At 38.3% G+C, this 23,888-nt stretch overlaps 1 protein-coding gene across 1 annotated transcript in view; it reads left to right on the top strand.

The window, feature by feature from the left end:
* Window positions 1-21,980, top strand: part of LOC308624526 (copine-8-like) — an 83,755-nt gene extending 61,775 nt beyond the window's left edge. Inside the window, exon 4 of the mRNA XM_081247809.1 lies at window positions 21,946-21,980. Within this exon, the coding sequence (XP_081103935.1) occupies window positions 21,946-21,954 (9 nt within the window). The 3' untranslated portion in view covers window positions 21,955-21,980. The remainder of the gene's footprint in view (window positions 1-21,945) is intronic.
* The last annotated feature ends 1,908 nt before the right edge of the window (window positions 21,981-23,888 follow it).

Genomic DNA, 23,888 nt, shown 5'->3' with positions numbered 1-23,888 from the left:
TTAACCTTATGGGGATTCCCTTGTGTGTTATTTGTTGTTTTTGCCTTGCTGCTTTTAATATGATTTCTTTGTGTTTAATTTTTGACAGTTTGATTAATATGTGTCTTGGTGTATTTCTCCTTGGATTTATTCTGTATGGGACTCTCTGTGCCTCCTGGACTTGATTAACTATTTCCTTTCCCAAATTAGGGAAGTTTTCAACTATAATCTCTTCAAATATTTTCTCAGTCCCTTTCTTTTTCTCTTCTTCTTCTGGAACCCCTATAATTCGAATGTTGGTGCGTTTAATGTTGTCCCAGAGATCTCTGAGACTGTCCTCTGTTCTTTTCATTCTTTTTTCTTTATTTTGCTCTGCATCAGTTATTTCCACTATTTTATCTTCCACCTCACTTATCCGTTCTTCTGCCTCAGTTATTCTGCTATTGATCCCATCTAGAGTATTTTTCATTTCATTTATTGTGTTTTTAATCGATGCTTGATTCATCTTTAGTTCTTCTAGGTCCTTGTTAACTGTTTCTTGCATGTTGTCTATTCTATTTCCAAGATTATGGATCATGGAAATAGAATCTTGGATCAGCTTTACTATCATTATTCTGAATTCTTTTTCAGGTAGACTGCCTATTACCTCTTCATTTGTTAGGTCTGGTAGGTGTTTATCTTGCTCCTTCACCTGCTGTGTGTTTTTCTGCCTTCTCATTTTGCTTATGTTACTGTGTTTGGGGTCTCCTTTTTGCCGGCTGCAGATTCGTAGTTCCCGTTGTTTTTGGTGTCTGACCCCAGTGGCTAAGGTTGTTTCAGTAGGTTGGGTAGGCTTCCTGGTGGGGGGGACTAATTCCTGTGCTCTGGTGGTTGAGGCTCGATCTTGTCTTTCTGGTGGACAGGTCCACGTCTGGTGGTGTGTTTTGGGGTGCCTATGGCCTTATTATGTTTTTAGGTAGCCTCTCTGCTAATGGGTGGGGTTGTGTTCCTGCCTTGCTAGTTGCTTGGCATAGGGTGACCTGCACTGTAGCTTGCTGGTCGTTGACTGAAGCTGGGTGCTGGTGTTGGGATGGAGATCTCTGGGAGATTTTCGCTGCTTGATATTATGTGGAGCTGGGAGGTCTGTTGTGGACCCGTGTCCTGAAGTTGGCTCTCCCACTTCAGAGGCACAGCACTGGCTCCTGGCTGCAGCACCAAGAGCCTTTCATCCACCCGGAGTTAGAAGTAAAGGTGGCCTTCTTGAAGTTCCCCAAGGATGTGATGTGATTAGGACCTTGAGAATATCAGTTTAGCCAGGTATCTATTGTGACTTCAGACAAACTATTCTCTTCTGCTTTCTTTATTTAGGAAGCAATGTTAGCCAATCTCTTAAGATTTCTTTGTTCCAGGCAGAATTGTCACTGTCCTCTTATTCTGTGGGGCGACGGACCTCATGAGCCAGCTGTACAGGTAGGAGGCATAGAATTTTCACTCTTTCATTGCCGTAGCAGGATTCCCAACCTTCAGTAAAATCTTCTTTTTTTTTGTCCTTTGTGCTTAGAGTAGCGTTACTTGCTCATGGGAGGCCGCTTGCAGAGGCCTGAAACTGGCCCTTCCGGCCAGAGTTCCTGAGGCGAAAGAGCTGGGCCGATACCTCAGCACCGGTTTTTATTCTTTAGTTTATTAATGTGGTGTATCAGACTGATTGATTTGCAGATAATGAAAAATCCTTGCATCCCTGGGATAAATCCCATTGATCATGTTGTGTGATCCTTTGATGTATTTTTGGAGTTATTTTGCTAGTATTCTTTTGAGGATTTTTGCATATATGTTCATCAGTGATATTAGCTTGTAATTTTCTTTTTTTTTGCAGTATTTTTGTCTGGTATTAGTATCAGGGTGATGCTGGCCTCATAGAATGATTTCGGAAATCTTCCTGTCTTTGCAATTTTTTTGAAATAGTTTTAGAAGAATAGGTGTTAACTCTTCTGTAAATGTTTGATAGTATTAACCTGTGAAGTCATCTCATCCTGGACTTTTGTTTGTTGGGAGTATTTTAATTACTGATTCAATTTCAATACTGGTATTTGGTCTGTTCATATATTCTATTTCTTCGTGGTTCAGTATTGGGAGATTGTATGTTTTTAAGTATTTGTCCACTTATTCTAGGTTTCCATTTTATTCACATATAGTTGTTTGTAGTAGTCTTCTTATGATCTTTCTTATTTCTGTGGTATCAGTTGTAGCTTCTCCTTTTTTGTTTCTGATTTTAATGATTTGGGCCCTCTCCCTTTTTTTTCTCATTAGGTTAGGCTAAAGGTTTATCAATTTTGTTCATCTTTTCAAAGAACCAGCTTTTAGTTTAACTGATGTTTTTCTGTTTTTTTTTTTTTTAGTCTCTGTGTCATTTATTTTTGCTATGATTTTTATAATTTCTTTCCTTCTAATAATTTTGAGTTTTATTTGTTCTTCTTTCTCCAGTTTCTTTAGGTGTAAGATTAAATTGTTTGAACTTTTTCTTATATCCTGACATGAGCTTGTATTGCTGTAGACTTCCCTCTTAGAACTGCTTTTGCTCTGTCCCATAGGTTTTGGATCAAAGTATTTTTGTGTTCATTTGTATCTAGGTATTTTTTGATTTCCTCTTTGATTTCTTCAGTGATCCATTGGTTGTTTAGTAGTATATTGTTTAGTGTCCACGTGTTTGTGTTTTTTGCAGTTTTTTTTTTCTTGTAGCTGATTTCTAGTCTCATAGCATTGTGGTTGGAAAGATGTTTGATATTATTTCAATTTTCTTAAATTTCCTGAGGTTTGTTTTGTGGCTTAGCATGTGATCTGTCCTGGAGAATGTTCATGTACACTTGAAAAGAATGTTCCATGTGCAACTTGTATTCTGTTGCTTTCAGATGGAATGTCTTTCTTCTGAGGTCTTTGATCATCTTTAACATCACTACCTGAACTCTTCCTTGGATAGATTGCCTATCTCTACCTCATTTAGTTTTTCTTCTGGGGTTTTATCTTGTTTCTTCATCTGGTTCATGTACCTCTGTTGCCTAATTTCTCCTGAAGTGATGTTTGTATTTTCATATACTTGAAGGTTAGTTATGTTTCCTGACCTTGGAGAAGTGGCCTTCTGTAACAGATGTCCTATGTGTCCCAGCAGCGCATTCCTTTTTTGTCACCCAACATGTTTGCTCTAGGGGTTTCCCCTAAGAGGGCTGTGTGGGTCCTTCATTTTGGTGGGCTGTCTGTAGTGTTTTGGTAGGTTTGGTTGGCTTTTAGTTCAGTTGGTTGCAATGCCTTGCATTGTGCAGAGGCTGACATCTGCTGGTTGGTAGGGCTGGATGACCCAAGAGGGCCGTGGGATAAGTGCTGGCTCACTGGTATGTGGAGTCAGGATCCAGAAGACTCTGGGGCTGTTGCCAGTACAGTGATTGGTGATGCCAGGTCCTGGGGTTAGTGCCAGACGAATCCTGGAATCTAGTTTCAGGGCCCCGTGATCCCAGAGTTGATGTCATGTTGGCCTGCTAGTGGGCAGGGCCAGAGCCCATGGGGTGTCAGGGCAGTGTCTGTCCTGCTGTGGGCAGGCTGGGTTTTCAGGTTGTGGTATTATGGTTTTCTTGCATCTGATGCCTGCCTCCTGGTGGGTGAGGCTAGTCCAGAGCCTAGAGAAGCCTTCCTGGAGGGCAGAGCCAGGGCTCAGTGGATTCTGCCCACTGGTGGGTGGAGCTGGATCCTGGGTCCTCTGGTGGGCAGGAGCATGTCTTAGAGGCTGCTGTGTGCTCAGGAGGTTTTTAGGCAGTCTGTCTGTGGATTTGTGGGGCTGTGTACCTGCCCAGGTAGTTGCTTGGCCTTAGGCATCCTAGCACTGGTGTCTACAGGCTGTTGGCTGGGACCAGGTCTTGGTGTCAGTGAGCTTCCACAATGGCACCCACCAGCACCAGTGTCCATATGGTAGAAGGAGCTTACAGGAATGGCTGCCATCAGAGTCTTTGTCCCCAGGATGAGCTGCAGTTGCCTCCTTCCTCTCTGGAGAACACCAGCAGGTAGTTCTGGCACAGGCTCCTATCAAATTACTGCTTTTGCCCTGGGTTCCAGACCATGTGAGATTTCATGTTCACCCTTTAATAGTGAAATCTCTATTCCCCCCATTCCTGTGGGGCTCCCAGAATTAAGCCCCACTGGCCATCAAGACCAAATGCTCTGAGGATTCATCTTCCTGATATAAGAACCCTGAGCTTATGAGCCCGATATGGGGCTCAGAACTCTCATTCCTATGGGAGAAGCTTTGCAATGTAATTATTCTCCAGTTTGTGAATTGCCAGCTGGGGGTATGGAACTTGACTATTTCATGAATCTGTGCCTCCTACCCATCTCTTGTGGTTCCTTCTTATGTCTTTAGTTGTAGAAAATCTTTTCTGATAAGTTCCAGTGTTTTTCATTGATCATTCTGCAAATAGTTGTGATTTTAGTGTGCTTGTGAGAGGAGGTGAGCTCAGGACCTTTCTACTCTGCTATCTTGGCCTATCATTGTCAGAATTATTATTTTAGTTAACTTATTTTCTAGAGTATCTCTGCATTCAACTGGAAAGGTGATCACTGGAGGGGAGGGGAGCATATTAAAATAAAAGGTAGTTTCATCTGCTTGTGGTTGCTGTTTATCCCAGGAAGTTAGTGCTTTGTTTTAATGAGGTTACAGTTTCTGGTGAGATTTCCCTAGAGATATTTGTGCTCTCTGTTGTCACAGATTGCTTTGCAGCCAGCCACTTTACCAAGGTATGTCAACTGTGAGATGGAAGGTGAGAATTAGATCATTATAATTTATGCTCAAACATGGGAGACTAAACCAATTCAACAGTAGTCTGTACTGATAATGGGTCGGTGGGACACTGAACACCAGTTTCTCATATCTAATTGTTTATGTACTTTTCCATATGGTTATTCAATATTTATCTCAAACTCTGCATATCCAAATGTAAATTCATCATCCTTACCCTATGCCTACTTCTTCTTTGCTCCACATGTAGCTAGTGGCATCACCAGCCAAAATATCAAAGTTTTGCAGCTATCCTTGACTTTCTCTCCCACACCATTCTTATTTAATTAGTTATCCAGTGATATAAATTTTCATTCATAAACTCAGATGAGCCACCTCCTTTATTCAGACACATGTTATTTTTTGTCTCCTTTGTTACAACATTCTCCTGAGTCCATGCCACTCTCTCTCTCATGTTACTCTGTCCAATTATTCCTTTGACTATTTTCCTAAGAGACATGCTGACTCTTGTCATTCACTTTAGATTACCTTTCTCAGAGGCCTGGGACAATCCAGTGGAACTGTTGACTGACCATAGGCAAAAGGCCAAATGGAGATGAGCATTTACCAGGAGTGTCTAGAAAACAACATTGCTTGAGGGACCGTTAAAGGAACTGAGATAAATATCCATAATGTATAGGACCAGGCATCTTGGCCGATGAAAATCCTTAATGATGAGGCTTTCTTATTGCCTAAGCAATGAGATGTAAGTTTCTTATTTAATTTACAGTGTTTTTCATAATAATAATGACTCTTGTTCTAAGCCCTTTAGAATACTGACTAATTTAGTTTGCACAATCTTAAGAAGTAGATGCCATTAGCATCTTTATTTTACACATGAAGAAATTAAAGAACAGAAAGCTTAAGTGACTTGACCAAAGTTAGCCAGTTGTAAATAATAGAATGGGGATTTCAACCCAGGCCATTTGGCTCCATAGTTCCTAATTTGCAGAATCCTTATCTGACCCCAGCCTTCGCATTCTGGTTTTATTAACAGAAATAAATTCTATAAATTGATCTTTGGGTCTTTATTCATATTTTCTTCAGCTTGACTTTGAATGAAAAACAAGTAAGAGAAGAGGCCTACTATTTAGGTAAAATAGCATAATATTAAAATAACTCAGAAAACAGAATATTTTACTTATTTATTTTTTTCTCTTCGAAGGGGTAGAATGTATAAGAGGGAATAATATGCAAAATTGGTATAAAAACAAAGTAGAAATTGAGAATATGATGAGAAATAGGACCCAGAATTATATAGAGTGGGTAGGGAAAAGATGGACAAAGATGGGGAGATACCAGTTAAGAGGCAATTTCAATAGACAGCATTTCAAAAAAATTAAAAGTGTTAAGAACTAGAGAATAGTCTGGAAGAATAGAAAAGGAAGTGTCAGATGCAGAGACAGCATTTTGTAGGTAAAATCCATTGTATATAACATCTAATTGAACTAGCTGGATAAAGAAAGGGGTGAAAATAATGAGATACACTGTATATATTATTAAATCCCCACCAAATCATTTGAGAAAGTCAGTTTCTTTACATTGAGAGCCAGTATGGTATACAGTGGTTAAGGGAGTACACTCGAGCTCTTAGTGACTGTTTCCTCATCTGAAATGTGGGGAATTATGCTAATGATTCTAGCTCACACAGTAGTTATGAGGATTAAACTAACCACTGGACAATGACTGGCACATAGTAAACACTATATGATTAAGGCTACCTTGGTTCTCTAAGAGATCAAAATACATTTTTAAGAATAACAAAACTAGTAAGTGGCAGGTAAGTAAATTCCTGTGTTATAATATTCTGTAAAATTCATTGTAAAAGCCCAACAGTTGATGGGAAAATGACCTGTGGGATTTACTTGGCCTCAAACCTAACATGATGGTATGGTGGTTGCATAGCTGCTAAAAAGCTAATGCAATCTGAGGATGCATTGATGGATGTGCAATGCTTACATTAAGGAAGATAATGCTATTATGTTGAGGTATATTAAATTGTCATTTTTGTTGCTCAAAGTGGTTGAGTGTTGGCAATTTCATGTGACTCAATTAAATACTCTTGTATTTTGCTCTCGTAGGAGCAAATCTGGAATGTTTGTTTTCAATTCTCCATTTGAGATCATTGAAATGCCATATATGAGGAGGGTTACCATCCTGAAGAAAGGGATAGACACTATGTCATATTAACGAAGGAATGTTTCACCTGAAAAATGCAAAGACTCTGAGTAGTCATAATAATTGTCTTTAAATTCTTAAAAGTATTTTGATTTAGACATGGGGGTACATTTACTTGAAGTTGAAACAAGAAAGGAGGAAAGAAAAATTTTGGCTCACAGGATGAAGAGACAAAGGCATATTTTGTTCACTGTGAGTAAGACCTTTGTAACATTTAGAGTATTCCATGGTAGAGTGGGTTTCCTAGAACAATATCCTGGAGCTAGAACTATAGTGGATGTCCTGTCCTGTATTCAAACAGGGGTCGGACTAATTCATCAGGAAGAAAACTGGACTTGATTAGTTCTAATTACTTGCAACTCTGATTTTATGATGCTATAGAACTCATAAAGAGTTTTGCACTCATATTATCAATTCTTCCCATTATCTTTTAAGTATTGAGCATATTTTACAACATAATAACAAGAGCCACTCTAATAATTACCTTCAGTGTATTTGGAATTAGACAAGTAAAACATTATAGATATTTTAGTAAAAATTTAAAATATATTCATCCATTTATCAATTTGACCTGTATTTATTGGGTGCCTATCATGTAGCTGCAGTGGTGGAAAAAAATTTTAAATGGACAGTATTTTTACCTTAAGGAGCATAAAATATAGTTGAAGAGTTTTACCAGCAACTTCAGTGTGACTGTATAATCCATTTACTGATTTAGGTATGAACACTGTGTCAGTAATATAGTGGTCATGTTTGTATTTGAATTTAGATGTATTCTGGAAAAGTATGTATTCACTAGCCACATGATTTTATGTTCTGGGATGAATTACTTTTATACAGTAAGGAGAAATTTAAAAAAGAAAAAAAAAGGGCTTCCCTGGTGGTGCAGTGGTTGAGGGTCCGCCTGCCGATGCGGGGGACGCAGGTTCGTTCCCCGGTCCAGGAGGATCCCACATGCCATGGAGCGGCTGGTCCCGTGGGCCATGGCCACTGGACCTGCGCATCTGGAGCCTGTAGTCCATGGCGGGAGAGGCCACAGCAGTGGGAGGCCCGCGTACCGCAAAAAAAAAAAAAAAAAAAAAGAAAGAAAGAAAAAAAAAAGAAAAAAAAGCTTAAAATATGTGGAAACAAATGCTCCAAATAAAGGGATAAAAAATTATTTAAAACTGTAGTGGTAATCTGCAGTTTAAAAAATATATCTGACACTATTACAATTACCTGCATATCTTCAAAAAATTCTATCTAATGATTGTGAATTGTCAAAGTAATTTATCTTTTAAAACTAAAACGATATTTCAGTGCATAATAATTTGGAGCTAGAAATGATAAAGTGCCATGAATTATGAAAATATGAAAACCTCTTAGTGGTGACTGGAAATAGCAAAGTCATGTCCCTAAGGATGCACACATACTTGGCTCTGAGAGGTTCTGAAAATGCTGCAATTAATTTCTTTGAGTTAAATTTTAGTTATCCATAGGTCATCTATTTTGTGAATTACTTTTAAACATTTAAAATTACAGAGTTGGTTCCTGATTCCGTATGTTAGTTATATAATGAAATGAAGCAAGCTGAAGTTGTTTATAACCCACAGTGAGTGTACATTGGAGACAAATCTACTGCCAAATGCTGATGTCTATAGTTTGACATTGTCTCTGTTCTGCACTGTTCCATTGATATTGAGCTGTTTTAATATTTATTCATGTCCATGCTGAATAATATATGTATAATATGTAAACACACATATTCAGAAAGGATAAGAACATTTTTCATAGCTCAGCTTAAATATTCCTTTACCTGTTGACCTTTTCTAACCCTCACAACTAGAATTTCCTCTTTTCATCTTTTGAAATCCCATAACTTAAATATCTTTCTTATGGTCCTTGTCACCTTCTACTTTATATCATTCAACAAACATTAAAGACTTTTTTGTGAACCTATTTTCTTCTATGTCTTAACTTCATTTCTTAATTCAGTGCTCCTTAAAGGTCAATCTCCTCCCTACAGCATTTAGGATAAGGCTTTTGTGCTTAGAAGATGCTCAGTTAATATTTGTTAAAAGGAGGAATTTGAGGATACCCTCAAATATGGGCACACACTTAATGATTGTGGTTTCAGGATTTGTGACTTGCAAGCCTCCTTGTAGATAATTTGGTACAAAGGTCACATTTTTCATAGGAGAACATTCACGTGGCATGTGAAGTACTTATGAGAGCTCAGTGCTTATTCTGCTGCTTTTTATTGTAACTTTTACCACATATTTAGGAATTTGAATGATAGCATTCATTGAAAAACATGCTTTTTACCTCTTAAAGCTTAGGGTATGCTCATTTCATTCTATCTTTTTTGTTCTGTGGAAATAATAGAGTGAAGCATCTATAAAGTTATTGATATAGGAAAGAGGAAACTCTCCATGGTCTTTAGGCAGTCACTGTTGCTAAACCATTGAGGGTCCTACTTGGTTATTGACACTATCTGCACTATTGGGTTCATGCTGCAGAGCAGCTGTGCATTCTTCTTTGGTTTGATTTTATTTTCTATTTTATAAAAGAGACTTTAATTACAATATACTGCTGAGAATTCAGTCTGTAGAGATTATATTCCTCTAGTAGACATTTGAAGGATTCTTACTATATGTATCCACTGTGATTGAGGGGATCGTAACAGAAGAGAATTGAGGAGAAGTTATGTGGCATGTGGTTGAAAGAACTTTGTAAAACCAATATTTTCTATGGAAGATATAGTCATTCTTAAGGCATTACTGTTTTAGCAAAAATTTGTTGTGTGTCCCTCAGGAAAATACCATATTACACTCATTTGGATTCCTAACATCAGCCATACCAGTTTTGAAAACAACTGTAGATTGGCTTTGAATTTTTTCTGTTTAGAAAAGGACATAAAATAGTTTTACAGATATTTCTGGTCATAGAGAATTAGACGTTTAGGCTTAATGTAATTGCCTATGTTTATAAGGCTAAATTGAAGTCTTGGCTCTATCGATATTTTATGTCCAACTGAACAAGAATTATATTTTCTTTTTTTTAAATTTCACTATCATGTGATCTGTTTTTTTAAATAAATTTATTTATATTTTATTTACTTATTTTTGGCTGTGTTGGTCTTCATTGCTGTCCGCAGGATTTCTATTGTTGCTGCAAGTGGGGGCTATGCTTTGTTGCAGTACATGAGCTTCTCATGGCGGTGGCTTCTCTTTTTTTTTTTTTTTTTTACCATCTCTGACTGTTTATTATTTTTTAAATAGTTTTTGCTTTATAACAAAGTGAATTAGTCACACACACACATCTGTTCCCACATCCCTTCCCTCTTGCGTCTCCCTCCCTCCCACCCTCCCTATCCCATCCCTCCAGGCGGTCACAAAGCACAGAGCTGATCTCCCTATGCTATGCGGCTGCTTCCCACTATCTATCTACCTTACGTTTGGTACTGTATATATGTCCATGGCTCTCTTTCGCTTTGTCACACCTTACCCTTCCCCCTTCCCATATCCTCAAGTCCATTCTCAAGTAGGTCTGTGCCTTTATTCCTGTTTTACCCCTAGGTTCTTCATGACATTTTTTTTCTTAAATTCCATATATATGTGTTAGCATACGGTATTTGTTTTTCTCTTTCTGACTTACGTCACTCTGTATGACAGACTCTAGGTCTATCCACCTCATAACAAATAGCTCAGTTTCGTTTCTTTTTACAGCTGAGTAATATTCCATTGTATATATGTGCCACATCTTCTTTATCCATTCATCTGATGATGGACACTTAGGTTGTTTCCATCTCCGGGCTATTGTGAATAGAGCTGCAATGAACATTTTGGTACATGTCTCTTTTTGAATTATGGTTTTCTCAGGGTATATGCCTAGTAGTGGGATTGCTGGGTCATATGGTAGTTCTATTTTTAGTTTTTTAAGGAACCTCCATACCGTTCTCCATAGTGGCTGTACCAATTCACATTCCCACCAGCAGTGCAAGAGTGTTCCCTTTTCTCCACACCCTCTCCAGCATTTACTGTTTCTAGATTTCTTGATGATGGCCATTCTGACTGGTGTGAAATGATATCTCATTGCAGTTTTGATTTGCATTTCTCTAATGATTAATGATGTTGAGCATTCTTTCAGGTGTTTGTTGGCAGTCTGGATATCTTCTTTGGAGAAATGCCTATTTAAGTCTTCTGCCCATTTTTGGATTGGGTTGTTTGTTTCTTTGCTATTGAGCTGCATGAGCTGCTTATAAATTTTGGAGATTAATCCTTTGTCAGTTGCTTCATTTGCAAATATTTTCTCCCATTCTGAGGGTTGTCTTTTGGTCTTGATTATGGTTTCCTTTGCTGTGCAAAAGCTTTGAAGTTTCACTAGGTCCCATTTGTTTATCTTTGTTTTTTTTTTTTCCATTCCTCTAGGAAGTGGGTCCAAAAGGATCTTGCTGTGATTTATGTCATAGAGTGTTCTGCCTATGTTTTCCTCTAAGAGTTTGATAGTTTCTGGCCTGACATTTACGTCTTTAATCCATTTTGAGCTTATTTTTGTGTATGGTGTTAGGGAATGATCTAATCTCATACTTTTACATGTCCCTGTCCAGTTTTCCCAGCACCACTTATTGAAGAGACTGTCCTTTCTCCACTGTACATTCCTGCCTCCTTTATCAAAGATAAGTTGACCATATGTGCGTGGGTTTATCTCTGGGCTTTCTATCCTGTTCCATTGATTATCTTTCTGCTTTTGTGCCAGTACCACACTGTCTTGATTACTGTAGCTTTGTAGTATAGTCTGAAGTCAGGGAGCCTGATTCCTCCAGCTCCACTTTTCGTTCTTAAGATTGCTTTGGCTATTTGGGGTCTTTTGTTTTTCCAAACAAATTTTGAAATTTTTGTTCTATTTCTGTGAAAAATGCCAGTGGTTGTTTGATAGGGATTGCATTGAATCTGTAGATTGCTTTGGGTAGTAGAGTCATTTTCACAATATTGATTCTTCCAATCCAGGAGCATGGTAAATCTCTCCATCTATTTGTATCATCTTTATTTTCTTTCATCAGTGTCTTATAATTTTCTGCATACAGGTATTTTGTCTCCTTAGGTAGGTTTATTCCTAGATATTTTATTCTTTCTGTTGCAATGGTAAATGGGAGTGTTTTCTTGATTTCATTTTCAGATTTTTCATCATTAGTGTACAGGAATGCCAGAGATTTCTGTGCATTAATTTTGTATCCTGCTACTTTACCAAATTCATTGATTAGCTCTAGTAGTTTTTCGGTAGCATCTTTAGGACTCTCTGTGTATACTATCATGTCATCTGCAAACAGTGACAGCTTTACTTCTTCTTTTCCAATTTGGATTCCTTTTATTTCCTTTTCTTCTCTGATTGCTGTGGCTAAAACTTCCAAAACTAAGTTGAATAAGAGTGGTGAGCGTAGGCAGCCTTGTTTGTTCCTGATCTTAGTGGAAATGGTTTCACTTTTTCACCATTGAGGACAATGTTGGCTGTGTGTTTGTCATATATGGCCTTTATTATGTTGAGGAAAGTTCCCTCTATGCCTACTTTCTGCAGGGTTTTTATCATAAATGGGTGTTGAATTTTGTCGAAAGCTTTCTCTGCATTTATTGAGATGATCATATGGTTTTTCTTCTTCAATTTGTTAATATGGTGTATCACATTGATTGATTTGCATATATTGAAGAATCCTTGCATTCCTGGAATAAACCCCACTTGATCATGGTGTATGATCCTTTTAATGTGCTGTTGGATTCTGTTTGCTAGTATTTTGATGAGGATTTTTGCATCTATGTTCATCAGTGATATTGGCCTGTAGTTTTCTTTCTTTGTGACATCCTTGTCTGGTTTTGGTATCAAGGTGATGGTGGCCTCGTAGAATGAGTTTGGCAGTGTTCCTCCCTCTGCTAAATTTTGGAAGAGTTTGAGAAGGATAGGTGTTAATTCTTCTCTAAATGTTTCATAGAATTTGCCTGTGAAGCCATCTGGTCCTGGGCTTTTGTTTGTTGGAAAATTTTTAATCACAGTTTCAATTTCAGTGCTTGTAATTGGTCTATTCATATTTTCTATTTCTTCCTGATTCAGTCTTGGCAGGTTGTGCATTTCTAAGAATTTGTCCATTTCTTCCATGTTGTCCATTTTATTGGAATAGAGTTTCTTGTAGTAATCTCTCATGATCTTTTGTAGTTCTGCAGTGTCAGTTGTTACTTCACCTTTTTCATTTCTAATTCTATTGATTTGAGTCTTCTCCCTTTTTTTCTTGATGAGTCTGGCTAATGGTTTATCAATTTTATTTATCTTCTCAAAGAACCAGCTTTTAGTTTTATTGATCTTTGCTATCGTTTCCTTCATTTCTTTTTCATTTATTTCTGATCTGATCTTTATGATTTCTTTCCTTCTGCTAACTTTAGGGGTTTTTTTGTTCTTCTTTCTCTAATTGCTTTAGGTGCAGGGTCAGGCTGTTGACTCGAGATGTTTCCTATTTCTTAAGGTGGGATTGTATTGCTATAAACTTCCCCCTTAGAACTGCTTTTGCTGCGTCCCATAGGTTTTGGGTCGTCGTGTCTCCATTGTCATTTGTTTCTAGGTATTTTTAAATTTCCTCTTTGATTTCTTCAGTGATCACTTCGTTATTGAGTAGTGTATTGTTTAGCCTCCATGTGTTTGTATTTTTTACAGATCTTTTCCTGTAATTGATGTCTAGTCTCATAGCATTGTGGTCGGAAAAGATACTTGATACAATTTCAATTTTCTTAAATTTACCAAGGCTTGATTTGTGACCCAAGATATGATCTATCCTGGAGAATGTTCCATGAGCACTTGAGAAAAATGTGTATTCTGTTGTTTTTGATGGAATGTCTTATAAATATCAATTAAGTCCATCTTGTTTAATGTATCATTTAAAGCTTGTGTTTCCTTATTTATTTTCATGTTGCATGATCTGTCCATTGGTGAAAGTGGGGTGTTAAAGTCCCCTACTATGAGTGTGTTACTGTCGATTTCCCCTTTTATGGCTGTTAGTATTTGCCTTATGTATTGAGGTGCTCCTATGTTGGGTGCATAAATATTTACAATTGTTATATCTTCTTCTTGGATCGATCCCTTTATCGTTATGTAGTGTCCTTCTTTGTCTCTTCTAATAGTCTTTATTTTAAAGTCCATTTTGTCTGATATAAGAATTGCTACTCCAGGTTTCTTTTGATTTCCATTTGCATGGAATATCTTTTTCCATCCCTTTACTTTCAATCTGTATGTGTCTCTAGGTCTGAAGTGGGTCTCTTGTAGACAGCATATATATGGGTCTTGTTTTTGTATCCATTCAGCCAATCTGTGTCTTTTGGTGGGAGCATTTAGTCCATTTACATTTAAGGTAATTATCAATATGTATGTTCCTATTCCCAATTCCTTAATTGCTTGGGGTTCGTTATTGTAGGTCTTTTCTTTCTGTTGTGTTTCTTGCCTAGAGAAGTTCCTTTAGCATTTGTTGTAAAGCTGGTTTGGTGGTGCTGAACTCTCTCAGCTTTTGCTTGTCTGTAAACGTTTTAATTTCTCCATCAAATCTGATCCTTGCTGTGTAGAGTAATCTTGGTTGCAGGGTTTTGTCCTTCCTCATTTTAATTATGTCCTGCCACTCCCTGCTGGCTTGTAGAGTTTCTGCTGAGAGATCAGCTGTTAATCTGATGGGGATTCCCTTGTGTGTTATTTGTTGTTTTTCCCTTGTTGCTTTTAATATGATTTCTTTGTGTTTAATTTTTGACAGTTTGTTTTATATGTGTCTTGGTGTATTTCTCCTTGGATTTATTCTGTATGGGACTCTCTGTGCCTCCTGGACTTGATTAACTATTTCCTTTCCCATATTAGGGAAGTTTTCAACTATAATCTCTTCAAATATTTTCTCAGTCCCTTTCTTTTTCTCTTCTTCTTCTGGAACCCCTATAATTCGAATGTTGGTGCATTTAATGTTGTCCCAGAGGTCTCTGAGACCCTCCTCTGTTCTTTTCATTCTTTTTTCTTTATTTTGCTCTGCATCAGTTATTTCCACTATTTTATCTTCCACCTCACTTATCCTTTCTTCTGCCTCAGTTATTCTGCTATTGATCCCATCTAGAGTATTTTTCATTTCATTTATTGTGTTTTTAATCGATGCTTGATTCATCTTTAGTTCTTCTAGGTCCTTGTTAACTGTTTCTTGCATTTTGTCTATTCTATTTCCAAGATTTTGGATCTTGGAAATAGAATCTTGGATCATCTTTACTATCATTATTCTGAATTCTTTTTCAGGTAGACCTCCTATTACCTCTTCATTTGTTAGGTCTGTTAGGTTTTTATCTTGCTCCTTCACCTGCTGTGTGTTTTTCTTTCTTCTCATTTTGCTTATCTTACTGTGTTTGGGGTCTCCTTTTTGCAGGCTGCATATTCGTAGTTCCCGTTGTTTCTGGTGTCTGTCCCCAGTGGCTAAGGTTGTTTCAGTAGGTTGTGTAGGCTTCCTGGTGGGTGGGACTAGTGCCTGTGTTCTGGTGGTTGAGGCTCGATCTTGTCTTTCTGGTGGACAGGTCCACGTCTGGTGGTGTGTTTTGGGGTGCCTTTGGCTTTATTATGTTTTTAGGCAGCCTTTCTGCTAATGGGTGGCGTTGTGTTCCTGTCTTGCTAGTTGCTTGGCATAGGGTGACCAGCACTGTAGCTTGCTGGTCGTTGACTGAAGCTGGGTGCTGGTGTTGAGATGGAGATCTCTGGGAGATTTTCGCCACTTGATATTATGTGGAGCTGGGAGGTCTCTTGTGGACCCGTGTCCTGAAGTTGGCTCTCCCACTTTAGAGGCACAGCACTGACCCCTGGCTGCAGCACCAAGAGCCTTTCATCTACCCAGCTCAGAATAAGAGGGAGAGAAAGTAGAAAGAAAGAATTAGTAGAAGAAAGAAAGAGAGAGAGAAAGAAAGGAAGAAGGAAAGAAAGGAAGGAGGGAGGGAGGAAGGGCGGAAAGAAAGAAAGAAAGGAGGGAGGGAGCGAGGAAGGAAAGAAAAAGAGTGAAAGGAAGGGAGGGAGGGAGGAAGGAAAGAACGAAAGAAAGAAAGAAAGAAAGGGGCAGAGGGGGCAGGGAGGAAGGGAAGGTAGGAAAAAAGAGAGGGAAGATAAAGTAAAATAGAATAAAGTATAAAATACAGTAGCGTTATTAAAAAATAAAAACGTAATTATAAAAAAAAAAAAACCAGACGGATAGAACCCTGGGACCTATGGTGGAAGCAAAGCTATACAGAGAAAATCTCACACAGAAGCATAAACATACACATTCACAAAAAGAGGACAGGGGGAAAAATTCGAAAATCTTGCTCTCAAATTCCACCTCCTCAGTTTGAGATAATTCGTTGTAAAAAGAGGAAAAGGGGAAAAAGTCTGAAATCTTGCTCTCAAAGTCCACCTCCTTAATTTGGGATGATTCGCTGTCCATTCATGCACTCCACAGACGCAGCAGCGCACATGAAGCGGACCGTGGATCTTTAATCCGCTGCCTCCGAGGCTGCACAGAGAGATTTCCCTGTCTCTTCTCTGCTCTCAGAGCTCCCGGGTCTCAGCCTTGGACCTGGCCCCGCCTCTGCGCGTAGGTCGCCGGAGGGCATCTGTTTTTCGCTCAGACAGGATGGGTTTAAAGGAGCCGCCGAGGGCTTCCCTGGTGGCACAGTGGTTGAGAGTCCGCCTGCTGATGCAGGGGACACGGGTTCGTGCCCCATTCTGGGAAGATCCCACATGCCGCGGAGCGGCTAGGACCGTGAGCCATGGCCACTGGGCCTGCGCGTCCGGAGCCTGTGCTCCTCAACGGGAGAGGCCACAACAGTGAGAGGCCCGCGTACCGCCAAAAAAAAAAAAAACCCAAAATAATAAAGGAGCCACTGATTCGGGGGCTCTGGCTCATTCAGGCCAAGGGGAGGGAGGGGCACGCAGTGGCCGGCATGACGTTGCACCAGCCTGAGGCGCTCCTTGCGCTTTCCCGGGGAAGCTGTCCCTGGGTCCCGGGACCCCGGCAGTGGCGGGCTGCACAGGTTCCCCGGAAGTGTGGGTGGACAGTGACCTGCGCTCGCGCACAGGCCTTGTGGCTGTGGCAGCACCAGCCCCAGTGTCCCATGCCTGTCTCCGGGGTCCGCGCCTTTAGCCGCGACTCGCGCCCGTCTCTGGAGCTTCTTTAAGCAGCGCTCTTAATGCCCTCTCCTCGCGCACCAGGAAACAAAAGGGAAGAAAAAGTCTCTTGCCTCATCGGCAGCTCCAGACTTTTTCCCCGGACTCCCTCCGGGCTAGCCATGGTGCACTAACCCCTTCAGGCTCTCTTCCTGCCGCCAGCCCCAGTCCTCTCCCTGCACTCCGACTGAAACCCGATACCCGAGCCTCAGCTCCCAGCCCCGCCCGCCCCAGCGTTCGGAGCAGACAAGCCTCTTGGGCTGGTGTGTGCCTGAGGGCACCGATCCTCTGTGCGGGAATCTCTCTGCTTTGCCCTCCACACCCCTGTTGCTGTGCTCTCCTCAGCTACTCGGAAGCTTTCCCCCTCCGCCACCCGCAGTCTCCGCCCGTGAAGGGGCTTCTAGTGTGTGGAAACCTTTCCTCCTTCACGGCTGCCTCTCACTGGTGCAGGTCCCGTCCCTATCCTTTTGTCTCTGTTTTTTCTTTTTTCTTTTGCCCTCCCCAGGTATGTGGGGAGTTTCTTGTCTTTTGGGGGGTCTGAGATATTCTGTCAGCGTTCAGTAGGTGTTCTGTAGGAGTTGTTCCACGTGTAGATGAATTTCTGATGTATCTGTGGGGAGGAAGGTGATCTCCTCGTCTTACTCTTCCGCCATCTTCCTCCGTCCCCCCTCTCTGACTCGTGGTGGCTTCTCTTGTTGTCGACCACAGGCTCTAGGCTCACGGGCTTCAGTAGTTGTGACACGTGGGCTCAGTAGTTGTGGCTCGTGGGCTCTAGAGCGCAGGCTCAGTAGTTGTGGTGTACGGGCTTAGTTGCTCCGCGGCATGTGGGATCTTCCTGGACCAGGGATTGAACCCATGTCCCCTGCATTGGCAGGTGGATTCTTTACCACTGTGCCACTAGAGAAGTCCAAGAATTATATTTAACAGAACTTTTCTGATTGTTTGCTGAAAAACAAATCCAGAATAATTTTCTTCTCTAACTATTTTTTCCTGTTTGGCTTTTATTTATTTTTTATTTTTCCAGCTTTACTGAGAGGTAGTTCATATAGAACATTGTGGAAGTTTAAGGTGTACAACATAATGATTTGATATATCTGTATAGATATTCTTTCTTTGTGTGATGAGAACTTTTAAAATGTGCAATATATTATTGTTAATTGTAGTCACTATGCTGTACATTTCATCCACAGAACTTACTTATCTTTATATTATAACTGGAGGTTTTTACCTTTTGACCAACTTCACACATTTCTCCCACCCCCCACCCTTGGCAACCGCCAATCTGTTCTGTTTCTATGACTGGTTTTCTTAGATTCCACACATAAGTGAGATCATACAGTATTTGTCTTTCTTTGTCGTATTTCACTAGCCTAATGCCCTCAAGATTTATCCATGTTTTTGCAAATGGCATAATTTCCTACTTTTTAATGGCTGTGTTCCTGTTCTAATTTTAGTATACCTTTTTATTGAAATAAAACATACCCAGATGAGGGGTACACATCATACAGCACAATGAATTCGTTAGATGTAAATACATCCATGTGATTGCCCCACATCTACAAATAGAATATTGCTAGCATCCAGGAATTCTGTTTGTGCACTTTCTTCCTCACAAATTAAACTGTATCCTGACTTCTAGCACTATAAAATAATTTTGCCTTTTTTAAGCGTCATATAATTAAAATCATTATATTATATATGTATTTGTGTCTAGTTTGTTTCACTCAGAATTATGTGTGTGGAATCTATCCATGTATGTGGCAATAGTTTGTTCATATTTGTTGCTGTATGGTTTTCTATTTTATGAATATACCCCAATTTATTTATCCAATCTACTCTGGGTAGATTTTTGGATTGTTCGCTGTTGCTGAATATTATGATTAACTGGTTAGAACATTCCAGTACATGTCTTTTAGATCTTATATTTGTAAATTATTATTGTCTGCACATGTAAGAGTAAAATTTCTGAGCCACAGGGTATTCATATTTTCATATTCAGTAAATACTGATGAACTGTTTTTTAGAATTTTCCATGTGCCATTCTCATTGCAGTACGTCTTTGCCAGTGCTTTGTATTGTTAATTAAAAAAACATATTTCCATTCTGGTTAGTATAAAGATATCTTGTTTGGACTTTAACTTCATGATGATTAATATGGCTGAGCACCCTTTGATAGGCCTAATGGCCATTTGGCTATCCTCCTATGAAGTGCACGTTCAGGTGTTTTGCCTATTTTCTTACTGATTTTTAGGAGTTATTTATGCCTTCAGGATAGGAATTTTTGTTGCTTATATGTCTTGCAAACATCTTCTCTCCTGTTGTAGCATGGCTTTTAACTCTTTGAACCATATATTTTGTTGAACAGAAGTTTGTAATTTTAATTTAGGTTGTAATATCAAATTATTCCTTTCTGATCTGTGCTTTTGTTCTGTTTAAGGAATGTTTCTATTTGAAGGCCACGATGATGTTATATTCTAGAAGTTTTATTGTTTTAACTTTCATATTTAGACCTACAATTCCTCTGAGATTAATTTTTGTGTATGATTTGAGGTAAAATTTACTTTGATTCCATATGGTATCGAATTGACCCAGGAGCATTTGTTGAAGAGATTTTCTTTCTTTATTGTAAATCATATGACCTTTGACATAAATGAAATGATTAAATATGTGAGGACTTAATGATTGATGATTAAATCCTTGTTGAGGATTCTATTGTGTTATACTATGCTATCTTAATAACTAGTTGTATGTACTTTGTAGTTGTTTTCTTTTACTTCAAGGTTTTCTAGGTCAGGGGTCAGCAATCTTTTTCTGTAAAGGACAAGATACAAAAAGGGGCCAGGGGTAAATATTTTAGACTATGTGGTGTCTATGTTCTCTGGGGCTATTGTAGCATAAAACAGCCATAGACAATACATGAATGGTTAATTAGGGCTATATCCCAATGAACCTTAATTTACAAAACAAGTGGCAGGCCAGATTTGGCTTATGGACTGTTCTAGGATATTCATAGCTTTTTACATCACCACAAAATTTTAGAATTTTTCAGTTTATACACATACACATGCATACATGCATACATGCACGTGTGCTTGTGCACACACACACACACACACTGTGAGATTTGAGTTTGGTTTAAAGCTGTAGGTTAATTTCTGAGAATTGAAGTATGTAAAGTCTACGAATATGGATACAATCCATGAATACAGATACTTCTCTATTTATTTAAATTTTCTTTAGCTTCTCTGAATAATATTTTACACTTTTTGTGTAAGGGACCATAAACATCTTTAATTGTATTTGTCCCTAGTGATTAGATATTTTTTGATGCCGATATAACTTGTCATGTCTCATTTTTATTTATTATTGTAGTATATAAAATGTCATTTTTTGGGGGGAGTAGTTGAATTGACTTTGCTTAACTTACTAATAATAGTTTGGATTTTTAAAAATTTTCTTCATACACTATGGTAATCTGCACATAATGTTTTATTTTTCCCTTTCTAATCATGATGTTTATTGTACTGACAAATACCTCTGCACAGTGTTGAATAAAAGTGGTGATAGGAAGAATCCTTGTCTTGTTCCTGATATCAAGGCTAAAATTTTCATATATTTGCATCTATGAGATGTTTATATGATTTTTCTTTATTTTGTAAATGTGGTAAATTACTTGATTTTCAGTATTAAAACAAATATATTTCTGGAATGATCCAACTGATTCATGATATATTATCTTTTAAATATATTGCTTACAATGTTTTCCTAATATTTATTAGAATTTTGCATTATGTTATTTATGAGTGCTATTGATCTATACATTTCCTTCCTTGACATAAATTTGTTGGTTTTTATTCTTAAGCTTAAATAGGACTCATTAAATGTGTTTGAAAATATTTCCTCTTTTACTGTTCTCTGAAAGAATATGTGAAAGATTAACGTTATGTCTGAGTTAAATATTTGGAAAAATTTCCTGCTAAAGAATTCTGAGCCTGACTATTTCTTTGTGGGAAGTTTGAATTTCAAATTCACGTTTTTTAAAATTTATTTATTTATTTTTGGCTATGTTGGGTCTTCGTTTCTGTGCAAGGGCTTTCCCAAGTTGCGGCAAGTAGGGGCCACTCATCATTGCAGTGCACAGGCCTCTCACTATTGTGACCTCTCTTGTTGCGGAGCACAGGCTCCAGACACGCAGGCTCAGTAGTTGTGGCTCACAGGCCTAGTTGCTCTGTGGCATGTGGGATCTTTCCAGACCAGGGCTCGAACCCATGTCCCCTGCATTAGCAGGCAGATTCTCAACCACTACACCACCAGGGAAGCCCCACTTTCTTTCTTAACTATCTGTCTACTCACGATTTCGGTTTCCTGTCCTGACAATTTTGCATGCTGTGTTTTTCCAGGAATTTGTTCATTTCACCCAAATTCTCAAATTTATTGGCATAAAGTTGCTCATAATATACTGTTAAGATATATATATTTCTCTAAGATCTACAACAATATCCCACTTTTTACTTTCTGATGTTAATAATTTGTATTTTTCTCTCTATTTTTTCCCTTTATCCATCTCGGCAGAGGTTTATCTGCACATAGTGTTTCATTTTTTCCTCTCGAATCATGATATTTATTGCACTGACAAATTTATTAGTCCTTTCTAAGAAGCCACTTTTGCCTATGTTGGCTACCTCTATTTAGTTTTTTAAGAATTTCATTGATTAGTGCAATTATCTTTACTTTTTCCTACTTTTTTGGTTTTAATTTGCTGTTCTGTTCTAAGTTCTTGAGATAGATAACTTAATATTTATTTTCAATCTTTTTTCTTTTCTACACAGGCATTTTAGGCTATAAATTTCTCTTTAAAGGAGCTGTAAGTATATCCAACAAGTATTGTTATGTTATACTTTTATTTACATTCAGATTCAAAATGTTTAAAAAATTTTTTTTAAATTGATCTCAAATTTACTGAAAAGTTGTGAATATAGTGTAAAGATTTTTTTCCTTTGAGCTATTTGAGAATAAGTTGCCAACATGTTGCCCCATGGAGCTTGAATCCTCTATTGCATAAAGCACATTCCCCTAGAAAGCCATAATATAACAATCAGAATCAGGAAACTAGCACTGACATATTTTTACCATTTAATCTTAAGACCCCTTTCAATTTCACTTATTGTCCCAATAATATCTTTTAGCAAATTGATCCCATTCAGATTTACCTATTGCATGTAGCTGTCTTTTCCTTTACTGTTTTTTTTTGTTTGTTTGTTTGATCTTAGTTTCTCAGTCTTTTCTTAACTTGATGTCCTTGACAATTTTTGTGGATGGAATGCCAGCTACTTTGCAGAATTTCTATTATTTTGATATTGTGTGATTTTTTTTTTCTTCATGATGCATCTTTGGGTGGAATATCACAGAAGTGTTATGGTGCTCTTCTTATGCCTGGCATAAGATTTTGATTTGTCCCATTTCTGGTTAGGTTAATTTTGATCACTTGATCAAAGTGGTGTCTGCTAGCCTTCTGTATCAAACAGTTACTTTTTCCATTTTGTAGTTAATATTAATTTTGGGATGGGAAGCTGGGAGTTATGATGGGAAGGTAGTTGATGAGTATTTGGGAAGATACTTTGAGAGTATATAAATATCTCCTTCCTCATTAAACGTTTTTTAATTTATTTATTTTGTAAGTGTGGACTTATAGTTTCCTCTTTTTTTCAATGGATTTTCATATTATACTATAATTTATTTTGGTGCTCAAACTGTCCCAGATTTGTCCAATGGGAGCACCTTGAAGCTGGCTTCTGTGTCTGTTAAAAATTGCCCCTGTCATTCTTTTAGCATGTCCTTATTTCCTAGGACAAGATGTTCAGGGTGTTTATTCTTTTGTGGAAATGTTTCTTGTCTTAAATTCTACTTTGCTTAGAAAGTGAATAGTTAGACTAGTTTACATTTGTTTAATGTTTATATGGTTTATCTTATCTCATGGATTTGCTGTTGACTTTCCTGTGTATTTATATTTGAAGTGTATCTCTTATAAACAGCAGATAGTTGGGCTTAAAAATAAATTTGCATTCATAATTTTTTTTTAATTTTTTTTTATTAGTTTCTGCTTTATAACAAAGTGAATCAGTCATACATATACATCTGTTCCCACATCCCTTCCCTCATGCATCTCCCTCCCTCCCACCCTCCCCATCCCACCCCTCCAGGCGGTCGCAAAGCACCGAGCTGATCTCCCTGTGCTCTGCGGCTGCTTCCCACTATCTATCTACCTTACGTTTGGTAGTGTATATATGTCCATGCCTCTCTTTCGCTTTGTCACAGCTTACCCTTCGCCCTCCCCATATCCACAAGTCCATTCTCAAGTAGGTCTGTGTCTTTATTCCCGTTTTACCCCTAGGTTCTTCATGACTTTTTTTTTTTTTTAAATTCCGTATATATGTGTTAGCATACGGTATTTGTCTTTCTCTTTCTGACTTACTTCACTCTGTATGACAGACTCTAGGTCTATCCACCTCATTACAAATAGCTCAGTTTTATTTCTTTTTATGGCTGAGTAATATTCCATTGTATATATGTGCCACATCTTCTTTATCAATTCATCCGATGATGGACACTTAGGTTGTTTCCAGCTTCCGGCTATTGTGAATAGAGCTGCAATGAACATTTTGGTACATGTCTCTTTGGTAATTATGGTTTTCTCGGGGTATATGCCTAGTAGTGTGATTGCTGGGTCATATGGTAGTTCTATTTTTAGTTTTTGAAGGAACCTCCATACTGT

The sequence above is a fragment of the Mesoplodon bidens genome, assembly GCF_964165515.1.
Source record: "Mesoplodon bidens genome assembly, chromosome: 11".
Taxonomy (NCBI): Eukaryota; Metazoa; Chordata; class Mammalia; order Artiodactyla; family Ziphiidae; genus Mesoplodon; species Mesoplodon bidens.
The sequence above is the reverse complement of the archived record's forward strand: the minus strand, read 5'-3'. Positions and strand labels throughout refer to the sequence as shown.